Raw genomic sequence first — 17,147 nt, 5'->3', positions numbered from 1 at the left:
TATTATTTTTCCAATTGGAGAAGTTATTTCTTCTCTCTTTTACAGCCAATATAATGATACATTATTAGCAATATTAAATCAAATTCTATTTATTTTTCCCCAATGCGCATTCTGACCAATGATGGTGTTGTTCTGTTTACAGATGTACGAAGCCAGCTTAACGAACAGCTCAAATGTCTGGAAAATCGGCTGGAGATCCAGGTTGCCATGGTGACAGAACTGCAGGACTTTTTCAGGAGGCTGTCAGAGGTGGAGATGGACTACGCCAGAAATCTAGAAAAACTCGTTAAAAACACAAAATTACGTCATCGACAGGAAAAACAAAAGTAAGCTTTGGTTATATTAGAGGGATCGAATGACATTGATTGAACGAACACATGGTTACGACAAAAAGAACCCTTTTGTATATGAATAAGTAATATTTTAATATCAATATATCATACATGTATTAGAATGTTAAATTTTATTACAATATAACAGATGCAAGGCTTTGAGAAATAAGCTTTGGTATCTTCCTGATTTTCATTGGTTGTTTCTCATTTTTTTTATGTTTTCATGAATGAAAAACTTTTTTTCAAAGAGTCTTAAAGATATCATTTCAAAAGCAGAAATAGTTTATTTGATTTAAAATTCATTGCATACACATGGTTTTTTAATCTCCAAAATTTCAACACACTGACCCTAGCTGCAGCACTTTTTATTGAAATCATTAGAACCTTAGTAGTAACACACTTTTACATATGACCTTGACCTCTTTATTTTTACCTTGACCTTTATAGGCGAGAACACTGGTCATTATTCTCCACCTTTACAACATGGCAGCAGGTTCTGGACATAACAAAGAAAGAGTCCCGGGATCACCAAACACTGAGTGAAATCTACGGCAATCAGATGGTGCAGCGATTCAACACAATCATGGAGAACTCCCAGAGAATTCACAGAAGTGTAAGTTATCATAAAGCAGTAGCAAAAAGTGTAATTGAACTTACACAAAATTATCAAAAGTGTAAAATAAAAGCATTCAACATGTTCAAACATCAGCACATATCATGGAGAATTTGTAGAGGATTCACAAAAATTCAATGTTTAAGTGTAAATTTAAATTTTCAGTGGAATTCTGTGAAGGATGTTATATTATTTTTTGAGAAACAAAGGAAAAACTTCAAGTTTTTTTTGAGGCGCATCGCTAACAGCGATGTAGCCTCATTGCTGTTGACCCCCATTTCTTTCTTTTCTGCAGCGACAAAGGACTCCACAATGTTGATTCTAAGTACGCCATTGAAAATAGTGCAAATGTATATTGACAAGTCGGTGATATTCATTGTCTATTTTAAATATCAAATAACATAAAATCCCACATATATATGTTGTTTATACTTTGAAAGCAACAAAGATAACAAAAAGACACAAAAACAAAACAAAAACAGAGAAAGTGAGAAAACAACAATAAACAAACATGTGCGCTACGCGGAGTAAGATCTATTTGCATCACAACAGCTCGTACCATAAATTATTATGCCTTGTAAGGCGACATTGCTTGTACGAATATCTGAGAAAAAATATACAGTCAATGATTTTATTTTATAAAACATCACGAACAATAGGAACAAGATGGTTGTTTTTATAGAAATAGAAGGGATATCATTATTTTTTTCACTCGATGAAACGAATAGTAAGATGTTTAACTGAATAAATTTTTGCAAGAAGCGGCACCTTTCGCGAAAAAAATTCCACTTTGAAGGTGACACGAAACGGTGAAATGATCGGTTTTTGGTGAAATGTCAGTTTAATATGATGAAATGTCTGATAAAAACTGCAATGACTGTGGATTTCAATTTATAGGTTTACTAATACCGTATAAACATAGACTTTTTGAGTTAATTTTATCGAAAATATCGGAGGAAATCGGCCGCCATGGACGTGTTTCACAGTATACCGTATACCACGCCTTGTTTTTTTTTCTTCAGTCCGTAAATATTTATATGAACATTTCATGTAAACCACTTTGGATTATGTAAAATGCCATTCTGATTGATAAAACTAGTCTAAGACAAAGTATTGATATTTTAAAAAAATGCACTTAATGAAAGAAACGGAAAAACTTCAGATATGAAATTATATAGAATTATTCAATAATCATTCATTTCTAAATTCTCGTTCATTATTTCATCTTTCTACTATGATTATAATAAAAGAATTAAAAAAAAGTATAATTAAAATCAATTAAAGATTAATTTAAATATCAATGAATTATAATTGATATATCAGACTATCTTTTAAAAAAGTGCTTTGCCCTCTCCCGACTGACTGGCTAAAAATGCCACGACTCAAAATTTTTTTAACCTCAGGATTTTTTTTTTCATTCCCTCAAGATGTATGTTGAATTTTTCTGAGTAAAAAAAATTTAGTTTTCTACATTCAATGCGATGCGCCTCTCAGGCCTTCAGGCCTTTGATTTTTATATTTCTAGAACTTCAATTTCATATCATGCAAAGAAAAAAACCCCAATATCTCTGATAGTTTAGATCAGAATTGATACAGAATTATGACCCCCCTGGATCACATTACAAGTGGAGCATTAGATGGTTATCTCCTTGAGTTCAGGGGGAGTTCATCGAGGGATTTTACTTATTTTAGGTATAAAAATCAGCCAACAACCTCGCTTATTTCTCTTAATGATGAGAAGGAAACATTTACACTCAATAAACCCTTCCTGGAGAAGAATTAGGAAATGTTCGAAGTCAGGGGAAAAGCTTTTAGTTGTAGGAGAGGAATCCGATTTAGTTATTCTGAGAAGTAATTGATCATGCAGTCAGTTCATACTACATCTTACAACAACAAAATCTAGTTCTCTCAGAAGTTTTTCAAGAGAATTGAGTGGTTACTCATGAGTCAGTGTTTAATGTATGAAATAGAAGGGTTTGGTCATAGGGTCTTTCCCAAAATGTTTGTTGATATATGAATTAACTTGATGCTGAAATATATATTGATTATTGTCCATCAATCAGTGTAGTTAGTGATTTCTGTCTACGGTATGAGGGATGAGGTTACAGGGTTGTATTAGCTGTCCTGTGAATTTCCTCAGCACCTGGGTTAGTCATGGTCAGTTATAAGGGATGGGTAACAATGATTTGTTGATGCTTGTTAAAACTGAGGAGGATATGAACTACATTTTATCATTGAAGTTTCCACTTTAGTCTGAATTATGCTTTTTAAACCTGTGGTCAGTTTTTCACAGAAGGACCCTGGTTTTAGCCCCTTCAATTCACCTGTCTGACACATACATTGTGTTCTGGTGAATTATCTATTACAAGTTCTCTAACTTGTGTATTCAAAGGCGAGTTGTCATGTGATTTTTTCCCAGCACTCCAGACTTCCCTCCTGGTCAGTTTCTGACCACAATATCAGGGAATGGTCCAATTCTAGAACTGACAGGTTAGTGATTGACATTAATTATCTGTCGTTTCTAAGCAAAGACAGATGTGAGAGTTGTTCCTTGTTTCATGTCTTAGATAGATTAAATATTAAGAACACATGTTTGGCAATTAAGTTTTTTTTCCTCATTAATATCATGTATGAGGGTAATTTTGCATTTGTGTTATTAAAAAGATAAATTTCCAGTTTGTGCATGTATGCATGCATCTTTGAAGAAAAAATGCTTGGCCCATATATCTAAATTTTACGACACATGCTTCCTTAAAATTATAGAAAAGCAGATCCACATGCTTAAGTTTGTGTGAAGTGTTAAAGCTCTGTATACATTTTATTGTCTGTGTGTGAGAGTTTTTGAGTGTCTGTAAATGTAATGACTTTAGAAGGTGTAAACAAATTAGCTGCAATGATGAAGTTCTCTAAAGAGCTCCCCCATACAAATAACTCTCACTGCACATTATGTTGTTGGATAGGTGCATTTTCAAATGCACAATGTATGTTCATTGGAGGTCTTTCATAGTGGATTAAGAATATTTTTAACGGTCATCTTTATGGTTTTATGCTTCATTGAAACTGATTTCTAATAAATAAAGAGACACCATACATATTCTAATAAGGTATAACCGATCATAATTTTTTTTTTGCACAATTCAGTATCTTATTTATGGGTATAAGGTTGTAAAAGAAATTGAGTGAGGTAGAAATTTTGAGCGAGACCTGTCATTTTATTGTATGTTCTGTCAGACAGAGGCATCAGATGGAGGCAGAAGAACATTACGTTACTGGTCAATCACTCATTAATCTTCTTACCATGTCTGCATTTATACAAAGCTGCTTTGGGGGATGAATGGAGGAGAGAGGGGAAGTAAGGATACTGAGGCTGAATTGAGCTGCTACAGTATTTAGGAGAGACATTCTGGAAATTAAGCATGTGCTAATGGGTGAAGGGGGAATGTCTCTCTAGACTTCCTAATGTGTAATTTTCACCTCGCTGAAATCAAAACCCCTTCCTTGTCTTTAGACAATATTTTTAGGGAATTCTCTGACGATGATAAAAGAGGGAAAAAACATCAGACGAGTAGATTTCATTTATCTCATTTAAGGATTTTTACTCTAAAATGGTGACTGAAATTAGAATATAACTGTACAGTATATAAGGGCTTAGATGTAATTATAAAAGTCTAGTCTCTTTCAGTCTTTGAGACTAGAGACATACAGCTCAATAATTAACTTGTGGTCTGCGGAACCAAAGCTCTTCGTAGTTTTCATGATTTGGTTTTATGAACTGCATAAGATGGAAGATGTATAGATCTGTAATTAGGATATTGGACTGTATAAATAGATGTTTAGATCTATAATTAGGAGAGTGGACAAGTATTGGCCATTTGATAAAGGGTTGACAGGAAACTTAATAAGCAGCTCTACATGAGAGCTGTCTCCTAAGTGGGGTTTATTAATATAGTACTTTCTAAATGCCATATTAAAGGTATTTTTAGATGTATGGTCAAAAGTTTAAAGAAATTGATATCGATTCTACAGAATGTGTAGAAAACACAAGCACTAAACCCAAATAATCTGCTATAAATCTTATAGGCGAGAACACACCCAGTGGTACTATAAAATGTACTGAATTAATATTCAAGCTACATAAAAGAAGATTATAAAAAAAAGAGTTTAAAATGAATAAATGCACTTAAAGGACAATGTTTTAGTGTTTATTATGCTCACATTATTTTTAACATTGTGGGTTTGATGATTCTTTGAAACTATGATAAGTGGAATGAACTTGTGAGATTTCAACATTTAATCAAAAGTAAAGACATTTACAGATCAGTGTAGCTATGAAGGTGCCTGTAGGTTTAATATGGTATTCAGTGAATTTGAAATATTTTAATGTTATTTTAATCCTTTATTTTTTGACAGTGTCATGATATAGGAATGGAGTGTCATGAAGACATTATGAAGACACTAACAGAATTACAAAATGTAAGTAAAATGTGCTGAAATATTTATAATCGAGTTATTATTACTTTGTTATGTGATACAAGTGTAAAAGACTTCATTCTATTGTGATTAAAACATGCTGGAGACCAGCAGATAGTCCAGTAATGTATTGTAAATGTAATTTAACATTATAACAACCTCAGTTACGAGCGATACTTATATATGACTGCATATTATTAAGACACGTGTAATAACAATGAAATGTAATCATAAATGTCAAACGTAGCAAATGTTATCAGAAGCATAAGACAAACATGTCAGAGGTGAAAACATTAACATCAGAGAGTCAGCAGCAATGACTAAGTCAACAGTAAGAGATTCTAATTCATACAGACATGTTATGTCTCATTACTTATTACCCCCCAGAGCTGAAATATTAGCTACAGCAGTCACACAGTAAAGTGATGTAGTCTTTACTCCATGGAGCCTACTTGCATGCAGGTTTTTAGAATTCAGTCTTGACATTGTGTGTGACAGTGCACCAGGTTTGAGATCATGATGAACAATGGATGCTTAGAGGAGTTAGTTAAAATACAATCTTTCCAACAGAGCCTAGAAAAAAATTGGGGAAGTCTTCACAGCTCAGCTGGAGGGGGGATGAGGAACAAAGGAAATTTTATGGGGGAATCTATTTCTTATGTTACTTGCTGCAATATTGCAATACTGTTGAATGCCAAAAGAGAATGGGGTTGTCTTAAAAGCTCATATGGTTCAGAGAGAGCAGTGGGATTTGTTCCCCAGATGCTGGCTGCTAAGGGGTCAGAAAAGGGTTTTAATGAGAAAATTCTGCAGCAGGAGTTTTCCTTTGTTGTGTCATAAAGAGTTAGAGATGTGATTCAGAAGAATTTTACTAAAATAGCTAGACATTGACAGCAGTAAAAATAACCTCCCAGAGTAGATTAAAGAATAACAAACACGATTTCATAGAAGAGAGGGTTTTAGGAAGAATGTGAGTAAGGATGAAAGATAGCAAATGGCAAAATAAACAGCAGCTTGGTAGAAATCTGGGTATTTTGAGAAAATTGTGTAATTATTGATAATTATCAGCCACTGTTGCCCCTATCTACCACAGAAGTGTGGAAGCAGGTGCTCCCTGATTTTTTTCCCAGACTGCCCAAATCCACAGCTGTTGCTTTCTGTATTCAAATTCAGCTAAATATCTGTAAGACATAACACATATGTTGCAGGCACAGTCTGCCTTTTTGAAATGGAGACCTGCAAATATCCAGTTACAATGAAGAGCAACAAAAGTCACCAATAAATGCACTTAGAAATCTAACAACCAGAGGAGAAGTCATTGAAACAGCCCAGGTTGTTCCCTTAGGGACTTATTTCTTTCTTAATGATTGGTGACCCAGAGAAATCCATGTTGATCATTTCATTTGATCAGTCAACTGTGGAGTCTGAAAGCATGAGGTGCCAAGCTGTTAAATAGAAATCCTTTTATTTACATAATGGTTCTGCCAGCTGCTGTGGGGAGTCCTTTGTTTCAGTTGCTGCAGTAATTTGTAATTTCATGATAACAAAGATGCAAAAAATTCAGTGAAAAATTTAGCGTTGGAACATTCTGAAAGCTTTTAATAAGTTGAAGTATTCACAAGTCATAGAAAAAAAGAATATTATAGCCAAAAATTTTACATTTTAAGACAGCATTCAAAGATAGAGAGCAAAAAACGAAAAAAATTATCAGAGACTTTGTATCAGAAACTTTCGTGTGTGTGTCTGCCTTATCTGTTTTGTGTATTATTGCTGGATATTATGTAATATGAACTGGGATCCTGATAATATTGATGCCAAGATTTACAAGAAAAGAACCCATCTGGAGGTTCACCCTCTTTAGAATGTTCTGAGGGCTGTTAAAGTTAAGAAAGGAAGATCACAAACCAGTAAAACCTGACAGTTTCTTTGATAAAGTCATAACAAAGAAAGATCCCATATTTCTTAGAATTGTATAATTTTGCATTTTTTATCACAAGTTTTGTCTTTTATGACTGTATGGTTCTTAAATGTTAAGAATACTTATACGAAAAGCAGCACTTTGTAAAGATAGAAATCTCCTTGACAAGAAATAAAACAATATTTCATCATCATTTATTAACATATGTTAAGAAAAAATTACCCTTGGCGAAGGGAGATTACTTTAAAGTTGGAAAAATATCTGTTTCCTTAGTAAAATTTTCAGCTTCAACAATGGCTTTTCTTCTTAATTTTGCCCCATATGGTTATATCTACATCATTTAGTAAAAGTTGTCAAAATTGTAGAAAGATTTCAATTCTTTTGAGCAGAGGGTCCCTTTTATTTGTATTTTATGTAATTTAAACCAATTTAACTGTTTTTATTTGAACATGTTTCTGCAGGCCATGAAGACGTATCACACATACCAGACAGAGAGTATGCAGGCGGAGAGTAAACTACGAGCCGTGGAAAGTCAAAAGAATAAACTAGAGCAGCAGCTAGCGGGCAAAAATGTCTCCAGTAATCGTAAACTAAAGGCCTTCACAAGGCAGACAGAAAAAGTAAGTCATCTAATCGGTTAGTCAGAAGCAAAGGCCTTCACAAGGCAGACAGAAAAGGTGGGTCATCTAAAACAAAGGCCTTCACAAGACAAACAGAAAAGATAGGTCATCTAAAACAAAGGCCTTCACAAGACAAACAGAAAAGGTAGGTCATCTAAAACAAAGGCCTTCACAAGGCAGACAGAAAAGGTGGGTCATCTAAAACAAAGGCCTTCACAAGACAAACAGAAAAGGTAGGTCATCTAAAACAAAGGCCTTCACAAGGCAGACAGAAAAGGTGGGTCATCTAAAACAAAGGCCTTCACAAGGCAGACAGAAAAGGTGGGTCATCTAAAACAAAGGCCTTCACAAGACAAACAGAAAAGGTAGGTCATCTAAAACAAAGGCCTTCACAAGGCAGACAGAAAAAGTAAGTCATCTAAATGTTTGGTCAGAAACAAAGGCCTTCACAAGGCAGACAGAAAAAGTAACCAGGAATAGTCAAACAACTTTCCTGTTCTTACAAATTTAACAGGGGCAAGTCAAACACTTTTCAAGCCAGTTGAAGCCATAGAGTTTTGATAATTTAAATTCTAAAAAGTTTAAAATCTAAATTTTGATAATAAGTGGAACTAAATTGATCTAAAATTCTTTTACAATGTATAATATGGAATTGTGGAATGAAATGAAAATTTGATTTGGAGGTTTTTCTTATGTTTTGCAGAAACAGAACAAATACTCTGAGAACAAACTGAAGGCTCTAAAGGCACGGAATGACTACTTACTGTGTATAGAGTCAGCTAATGCCGGGGTCAGCAAGTACTTCACAGATGACATCTCAGATCTCGTAGATGTAAGGGACATAACTCCTTATCTGTGTTAAAAACTATATATCTGTTGATCAGGATACAGAGTTTTTGCTTAGAGACTTAATTTTTAATTGATAAATCAATAACCATACATAAAAAACTGCAGCATGAGTTATATCATTGTGAATTAAATTATGACATATCTTGTGATTTTGAAAAAAAAATTTAAATCCTGTCTTTTACCTGGAGTGAGGTTTGACATATTCCACTTTTGATCTACTGTATCACAGTTTTGCGGTCATGGAAATGTTCAGTATAAATGTGTTTTCCCATAAGAGTTCCCTACTCTTACAATAATACCTTGTGTATGTCCTTCAGAATATTCTTCTTTATTATCAATTTTTGACTTGTAGGGAGGTTTGATGTTTCACCTTTTCTTTAGTGTATCGCTGTACTCTGTCATTGAGACATTAAGTATACAAGTAATTACCCATAAAAGATCCCTATCTACAATGACTATCTTGTGTTTTGTAGTGTATGGACTTTGGTTATCATAATTCTGTACGCTGTACGATGATGATGTATCAATCGTGTCATAAGAACATCAGTAAGACGCATCACAATGCTATCGAGGTCATACAGAAGTGTGTCAGCGACCTTGACCCCCAGGCCGACAAACAGCGCTTCATAGAGCTCTACAATGCAGCATTTATGTTGCCGAAAAAGTTTGACTTCCAGCCCTGCAAAGGAGATGAGGTGAGTTATAAACACGGATCAGAGGGCAAAATGTAGTCAGATGTTATGTAAATAAGAAATATTTCCAAAGAATGCCCTATACCTTTCCCTGTATTCCTTTGGATCTTACAAAATGAACCCTTGATAACAACTTGTGTTTTTAGGTCGCCTGAGTCACAGATGATGTAGTGTTTAATGTATTCATCTATCATCAGGCATCGGTCCTCCGTTAACATTTGAACATTTTCAGCTTCTTCTCTGGAACTACTTTAACCAATTTCAACCAATTTTGGTGTATCTCTTCTACGGGCAAAGAGGGACATAGCATCTATGAGCAAAGGGGAACAAAAACTATGAATTTCATTCATGGGAGGGGGGTCTCCCATAAAAATTGATGCAATTTTCAAAAATCTTCTTTACTTTTGGACATCAAACATTCAGACTGTTAGCCTGATTATAATGAGCAATGAGTCCTTTACCAAAATTGTGAAATTCATGGCTCCTGGGTCAGGGGTTCTGGTGCTAGGGCAGGGCTCTATAGATTATATAGTGAAAATACATAAATTCTTTGAAAAATCTTCTTCTCTCCCCCTGTATACTTTAAAGACAAATTAAATGCATGGTTATGATGAGCAAGGGTGCCTCTACCTAAATTGTGAAATTCATGGCCCCTGGGGACAGGGGTTCCGGTGTTAACAGGGACTAACCTAGACCCAAAATTTAGGGAGACATCACTTCTCCCTCAGAGAAATTAAGGGAGAAGTGTAAAATTCTAGGGAGACTTCTTGGCATGTGTGGCGCACATTAATCATTATTAAAACTTTAAAAATTAAAATTCATGTCGATGCATATACATTAAATACATTTCAATAATTTTTCAGTATTGCTCAAACATCCTAGGCATAAAGGTACATTTTAAAAAAATATTTTCCAATTACCAGGCATATAAGTATCTAGTAGAAAAAGAAAATTAGGCATTGTCAATCTAAAAGTCTCTAATGATAGACTGCATAGGCCTATTAAAGTAATTTCATTTCTTGCATATTATGCATACTTCACTGTTTAATAAGATTCAAACATTTTTCTCTTCTCGACTTTCTATATTTTCAGGGCCTTGGAAAAGTCATAGTTTTGTTATATTCTCTTCAAAGTTCATTTTCAAAAACGAATTCCTTTAAAAAAGAAAATAGATGTACAACTGCATGCCGATTGAGCAACTTCATGTTTTTGATAGCCTAGACAGTTAATATCTCAACAATTTAACAGTTAAATATGTCTCCATCCATAGCATGAATTAATCATTTGATAATAAAAAGGTCTAAAATCATCTCCAACATCTTTGGCACAACATCGATAGCTGCCAAGCTATTTTGCATCATATTGTGTACAGTTTGTAACAGTGGACTTTTTCATATGCAGAAACATAAATTCTAGAGGAGTTCTGGTGCAAATGTCCTGCTTTTATTCACCTATTTCAGCAGTGATAACACCAGAGATTTATAAAATAGTGATGATAATACCACTTGTTCTTAATAGATTTTTTATACGCCCGTCTTAAGACGGGACGTATTATGTTATAGCGTTCATGTCCGTCCGTCCGTCTGTTAGCTTTTTCGTGTCCGGCTCATAACTTTAATACTATTAGGCCTAGAGTTATCAAACTTTGTCAGCTGATGCATCATGGGTAGAAGGTGTGTCGCGCATTAGAAGTAGGTCGCTCTGACCTTTAATTAAGATGTTATGGCCAAATATGGAAAAATCCTGTCCGGCTTATAACTAGAAAACTGTTAGACTTGGAATCATCAAACTTGGCCAATTTATGCATCTTAGGTAGGTGTGTCCCAACCTATTTCAATGTCACTGTGACCTTTAATTTAAGTGAAATTTTAAAAAATAAAAGTCTTTTTATTATTAAATTACACAATCCCAAAAAATGTAAGAGTGTTGCAGTATCCATATTAAAAAAAATGTTAAATCAAGAAAATACTTATTTTTTTCATTACATGTATATACTTTACAGCAATCTATAGCAAATGTAATTTAAGAGAAATTCCACCTCTCCCATGGGTTTAATTATCAAGCACTGGTCAAGTAGAATTTTGATAACAGAAAATTGCATGTCAATTTAGAGAGAAATTAATGAGTTTAGTGTGAGGAGCTAACTGGTAGAGCATCTCTGATCAAGCAGGTGTTATCTATATCTCTTGGGAACTGGGCAAATGTTGGATTAAATACATGTATTTCTTGTTGGCTAGCCTAACTTTTAAAATGAATTTGGTGAAAAGTAATTAAAACTAATTTGATATTGCATAAAAATAAAATTTGTTGATATTTTTATAAAGTAATTAATTAAAACTAATTATACTGGGGGGGGGGGGTAATATTGAAATCAGCATGCCCATTGTCCGTATGAATAGCAGCTTAAAACCAGCTAGTCTGACATTAAATCTAAAAAAATCAAGTATTTAAAAAAATGTTTTAATTATGGTAGATAGCCACTACAAATCTAAGAGTCATACAGGTACCTTATTAATAATGTTGCTTCAAGATGACTCAAGTTTTTTTTTCTTTTTAGAAATCTTTGTTACAAATTTTAAAAAAATCTTTGTTTTCAAGTTTAACTTCAGGATGACATAAATATGCATTTTTATTGCACTACAAAGCAAATAGTGCAGATCCATTCATCCCTTGGGAGTAATGATTGGACATGCATCCAGTTAGAGATTAATTAATGAGTTCAATGAAGGAAGGCTAGCTGTATCAATCGTTTCTGTTAGAGCATCTCTGATCAAGCAGCTTTTATCTGTATCCTTTGGGAATTAGACAGAAGAACTGCTGGTCATTATTGTTTACAATTTAGCAATGGAAAACGGCAATTACATACTACCTTTCCTTTTCCTAATGATAGCATATGTCATTTGATGGCCAGCCTTTTTATTTTGAAAATTAATTTGGTATAGATTAAGTTGTTAAGACTAAATTGATATTGCTTAATATGATATTTTTATATTTTTTGAAAATATCAACTAGAGCATCATGTCTCACAAATATGAAAGATGTATGGGGGGGGGGGGGGGGGGGGGGGTCAGATGGGCATTTGTCAAGCTCTAACACAACCAGTTGAGGATCTATAATGTAATATTTGTTAAATTAAAATTAATGTGTACAACACAGGAGATGTATAAACAAGTATTATAAGGAATGGAAAAGTCATGGAAATCCTTGTATCAAGGTTGACATGATTTTCTTGCACTCTAAACTGTTTATGACAATTGAACAATATTTGACGGGCGTATCATGCTGTGGCGGGGCACTTTATTTATGATTTTCCAAAGGTTGGGGGTATTGAAAATGTTCAGGCAACTTAAACTTCGCTTAAATATTGAAAATTATTTTTTTTTTTAAATACTGTTTGTTAATTGTTAAATTGAAAGGGAAGTATTGTGAAGGAAGGACATAAAAACTTGTGTGTAATTAAAACTTTCAAAATCAACCAATCAATAAAATCTTTAAAGAGGAAGTGATGGTAATTTGGAAATATTAAATTTTAACTTGTAGAAATGTACCAATACTCATGTGTCCCTTCAATATGACTAGTCTTATGATGCTTTCATTTATCTACATGATACATAGATCTATAAGTACACATAAATAAATCAAAGCCCAAGACTTCACAATCACCTGATTACCTCATACAAAAAAATTATATGGAACAAGAATAGGCAGTTTAATTTTGATACAAATTAATTTAAACTATATTCTTTAAAAAGTTTTCTATTTACTTTTAAGTTTGAGAAGAAAACATTTAAATTGATGGATATTGCAGATTAAATCTATAAAGTAATAGTTTTTATTGCTACAAATAATTGAAAAAAATGATTAATAAATTATGGAATCTTTGCATGATAAGTCTATAAATAACACTCTTGCACAAGTTAAGAATCAATATAAACCTATCCCTCTCACAATTCTGCTAGAAATTATCAGTTTTATAATTTATCAGTTTATTTATTCATTTATTAATTTTTTTTTTTTTTTGAAAATTTATGAGGTTTTAAAGACTTGAGCATTTCAAATAATTTATATAAACTTAACCTTAATGTAATACATTGACAGGTCCAGCAAATTAGTGCTCAGAAACCCGTACAGGATGACATTCTCCAGAGGTATAAAGCGATCGGTGAACGCCTCGTCGATCTCAGGCTCGAAAACGACGAGACGTGGAAAACCATGGAGGCTACTGAAAAATCACTGAATGAGATGATCACGGGCAAAAATTATGATGTCTCTGGCTTCTTCCTCGAGGAAAACCCGCCTCCAAGGTCCCCCCATGAGGCGGCGAAACAGCGGAGTGAATGGCTGGAGATGGAGGCCTTCTATATAAATGTGACAGGATCTTCTTGTTCTCTATGTTAAAGTACCCATTTATTGACAAAATAGAGTGCATGCATTTATGACTTTTGGCTCAAGTATTTTGTAGAAAATTGTGTCATACTGGGTACAGAGATTCTGGATATGTGTTTTATTTTAATATGATAATGATACTTTAATTGTGTTTCATGATATAATGATGAATATTGATGATTAAAAGTAGAAATTATGTCTTCATCTGAATTGTTTTAAAATCATTGATTTATAGAAGTTCCGGAAGTATACACAGAGCTGTAACCAGATTGCCAGACTACAGGGAAAATACAGTATAATCCAGAGGGCATTAGGGGACAACATCTCAACCTCAGGGTAAGGTCATAGGTCAAGGATGTGTAATATGGGGTCACCTGTTCATATGCTATGATCTGCATGTTGGATTGTCTGAATCATTTTATATAGATTTAGGAATAATGTTTTTGGAGTCTCTTGTTAATGTTTAAAGAATATATGTGAGAGTAAAAGTAGCAAAAATATAAATTAATAGTGAAATGTATTACTTTGCTTCAGCAATCCTATTCTGTCTTATTGTCTATTGAGACTGTGTCTGGCTTGCATGGTACCCTACATATATTTTATATTACCCTCTAGCATGGTTCTGAATGGTAGAGTCTATAAATCACTTTGTCAAGTTTCTTTTTTCCTCTATCAGACGTGGCTTTCAATAAGAAATTATAGAGAAGACCCTTCCCTGGATTCAATACATAAATGCACATTTAGGGTGAATGAAGTAGCAATTTTTGTTTTCTTTTGTGATTCTTTATAACCTACAATATTGAGATGTCACTGTTTATGTACAAGGAATCTGCATGTGCTTGGAATTGGTTGAAATTAATTGTCTGGTGTCAGTATAATAATAAAAAAAAACATTGCATGTGTTGATCCTGTACTAACTGCTTGTTCTTGCATGCTAAACATTTGTTGAATTGTGTTTACATTTTGGATTTTTTCAGTAGACCCCCGTCCCTACCCCCGAAGCCTAAAAAGAGGCGGATTGGTAGAAGTCAGATTGTGGGACAGCCTAAGTTATTTGGAGGGAGTCTTGAAGAATACTGTGAGGTAAGTTCTATGTGGTAAATCCCTCCAATTGGGGTCTTGGGAACTTGTTGCTGATTTTTTATGGGGTAAATCCTTCTATTTGGGATCTCTGGAACTTGATACTGATTTTCTATGGGGTAAATCCTTCTATTTGGGATCTCTGGAACTTGATGCTGATTTTCTATTGGTGAAAAAACAACTTGAGTCAAAATATCTTGTGATATGGACCAAAATTTATTCGCTCAATGTACTGTAGAATCCTTATTTTACGCGAGTACTTAATATTGCAAAATGGCCCAAGGGCGTTCAATCGTGAAAATAATAATTCACGAATGGGTGATTTATCTAGAGATTTTATATACATTAAAGCACCATAAAAATAAAAGCGTGTAATTTCATTTCACGAGTGGTGCTTCTAGCATAATTGCATGACAATTTATTCCTCGCGTATATTTAGGAATCTACAGTATTTGGAAGAGGTATTTTTTGCAATGTTTAAATTCAAATATGTACAGAATTTAGATCTGAATTTGTTATGCTTTAGAATTATGGATACAGTAGACCTAGGCATACAAAATAATGAACTTTTAATAGTTTATATTCTTCTTCTTCATTTCAGGCAACAGGACAAGAAATTCCACTGGTTGTTAAAAGTTGTATACGGGCAATTAACTTATATGGTAAGAAATCCATATGAAATGGAAATCCCAGTGAAATGTCTACCTTCGTAGTATATCTATTGATGTGACAATTAATTAAGAATGGATTTTTTTGTGTCTATTGATGTGACAATTAAGAATGGATTATTTCCAGGAATGCATCACCAGGGAATATTCAGGATTCCAGGAGCTCAGGTGGAAATCAACGAATTCAAAGCCGAGTTTGAGAAAGGTTGGAATTGGTCATGAATTCTTATATTTTACAGACTTGTTAATGGAGTCCCTTAAGGAGTGCCTAAAATTAGTTCCAGATTAATGGAATATTTCTTGTGAATCTTTAAGAATAAATTATTTGCTGTTTTAACTGTAGATCACAAAATTTAAATTCTGAAACAAGATCAAAGTGAAAGTAAAAGTGAAAGAATGCTTAAAATGGAGTAACACATTCTCATTAATGATCTATCTATTACAGGGGAGGATCCATTAATTGACATGGATCCCAGTGATATCAACTCAGTAGCTGGGGTTCTCAAACTCTACTTCAGGGAGCTCCGCGAGCCTTTGTTTCCTCTGCCTCTGTTTGACGAACTGATATCAGGGAGTAGTAAGTGTTTGATATTCAGGGAGTAGTCATTATTTCTATCTACTAACCTACAGCACAGAAATAAAATTCCTTACAATATTATTGTTGACAAGAAATCTTCCACGTGAAGAGTGATACTTTGCGAGCATATAAGAATGATTTTTGTACTAAACATTACAAATTTTTACCAATTTCTTGGAAAGCTCCACTTTGTTTCTATTTTGTGAAAAATAACAGTGTAAGTCTTAAGTGACTGAAGAAAAACAAGCTAATAAATGGAACTTTTTTTATAAATCAGCATTCTTATATGGTAAGAGACATATTTCAGGTTAAAATCAGCTGTTATTGTAAAAATTGATATACATGTAACACACCTCTGTATCTAGCCAACCATGATATTCTAAGGATATAGCAACTAATATATGAATATTAATGATTAAATGTTACTATATTAGTCAATATTCAACTAATATATCAATATAAATGACCAAATGTTACTATATTAGTCAATATTCAATGTAAGAATATTAAATGTAATATAAGAACTAGCTATACACAGTTTATATAACTTATCAAACAGGAGCTTTTAGTATAACATACTTGAACATGCATGATGGGGGCTTGCTTTATTGACTTCTTGTTTCCTAACCTTTACTCTGCATATTCATTATAATCATGTAATTGGGTCATTACTTCCTAACCACTATTCTACAATCTACATACATGAATATTCATTATTTTCAACCATTAACATAATAAGCCTTAACTTTTCCACAGCTGTCTTGTTACATACTTAACTGTAATCCTGACTAATTATCCAAAATTGAAAGCTGCTGATTAATTGATTTATGCTTTTTATATAAAATCTTTATTAATTTTTTCTTTGATGAAAATTTCAATTTATATTACTAATTGATAAAGAAAAGATTCATTTTCTTTCTGAAGAAGGAAGTGCAATGTTGA

General features: G+C 33.4%; 1 protein-coding gene across 8 annotated transcripts in view; it reads left to right on the top strand.

Annotated features, from left to right (window-relative positions):
- The window catches only part of LOC133195525 (SLIT-ROBO Rho GTPase-activating protein 1-like), a 48,435-nt gene that overhangs the window by 23,566 nt on the left and 7,722 nt on the right, over positions 1 to 17,147 (top strand). For 5 of the 8 annotated variants that reach the window (XM_061331395.1, XM_061331391.1, XM_061331392.1 and 2 more), the window contains exons 2-13: positions 143 to 326; positions 780 to 945; positions 5,356 to 5,418; positions 7,795 to 7,953; positions 8,657 to 8,785; positions 9,276 to 9,497; positions 13,593 to 13,862; positions 14,116 to 14,216; positions 14,858 to 14,963; positions 15,562 to 15,622; positions 15,756 to 15,833; positions 16,074 to 16,205. In XM_061331395.1, the coding sequence (XP_061187379.1) occupies positions 143 to 326; positions 780 to 945; positions 5,356 to 5,418; positions 7,795 to 7,953; positions 8,657 to 8,785; positions 9,276 to 9,497; positions 13,593 to 13,862; positions 14,116 to 14,216; positions 14,858 to 14,963; positions 15,562 to 15,622; positions 15,756 to 15,833; positions 16,074 to 16,205 (1,671 nt within the window). The remainder of the gene's footprint in view (positions 1 to 142; positions 327 to 779; positions 946 to 5,355; positions 5,419 to 7,794; positions 7,954 to 8,656; positions 8,786 to 9,275; positions 9,498 to 13,592; positions 13,863 to 14,115; positions 14,217 to 14,857; positions 14,964 to 15,561; positions 15,623 to 15,755; positions 15,834 to 16,073; positions 16,206 to 17,147) is intronic. The other 3 variants (XM_061331393.1, XM_061331390.1, XM_061331396.1) reach the window with 1 other exon arrangement.

Source organism: Saccostrea echinata, unplaced genomic scaffold (assembly GCF_033153115.1).
Source record: "Saccostrea echinata isolate AGI-Se365-2 ecotype Australia unplaced genomic scaffold, CSIRO_AGI_Sech_v1 ptg000029l, whole genome shotgun sequence".
Taxonomy (NCBI): Eukaryota; Metazoa; Mollusca; class Bivalvia; order Ostreida; family Ostreidae; genus Saccostrea; species Saccostrea echinata.
Note: the sequence above shows the minus strand (reverse complement) of the source record. Positions and strands in the feature narration are given on the sequence as shown.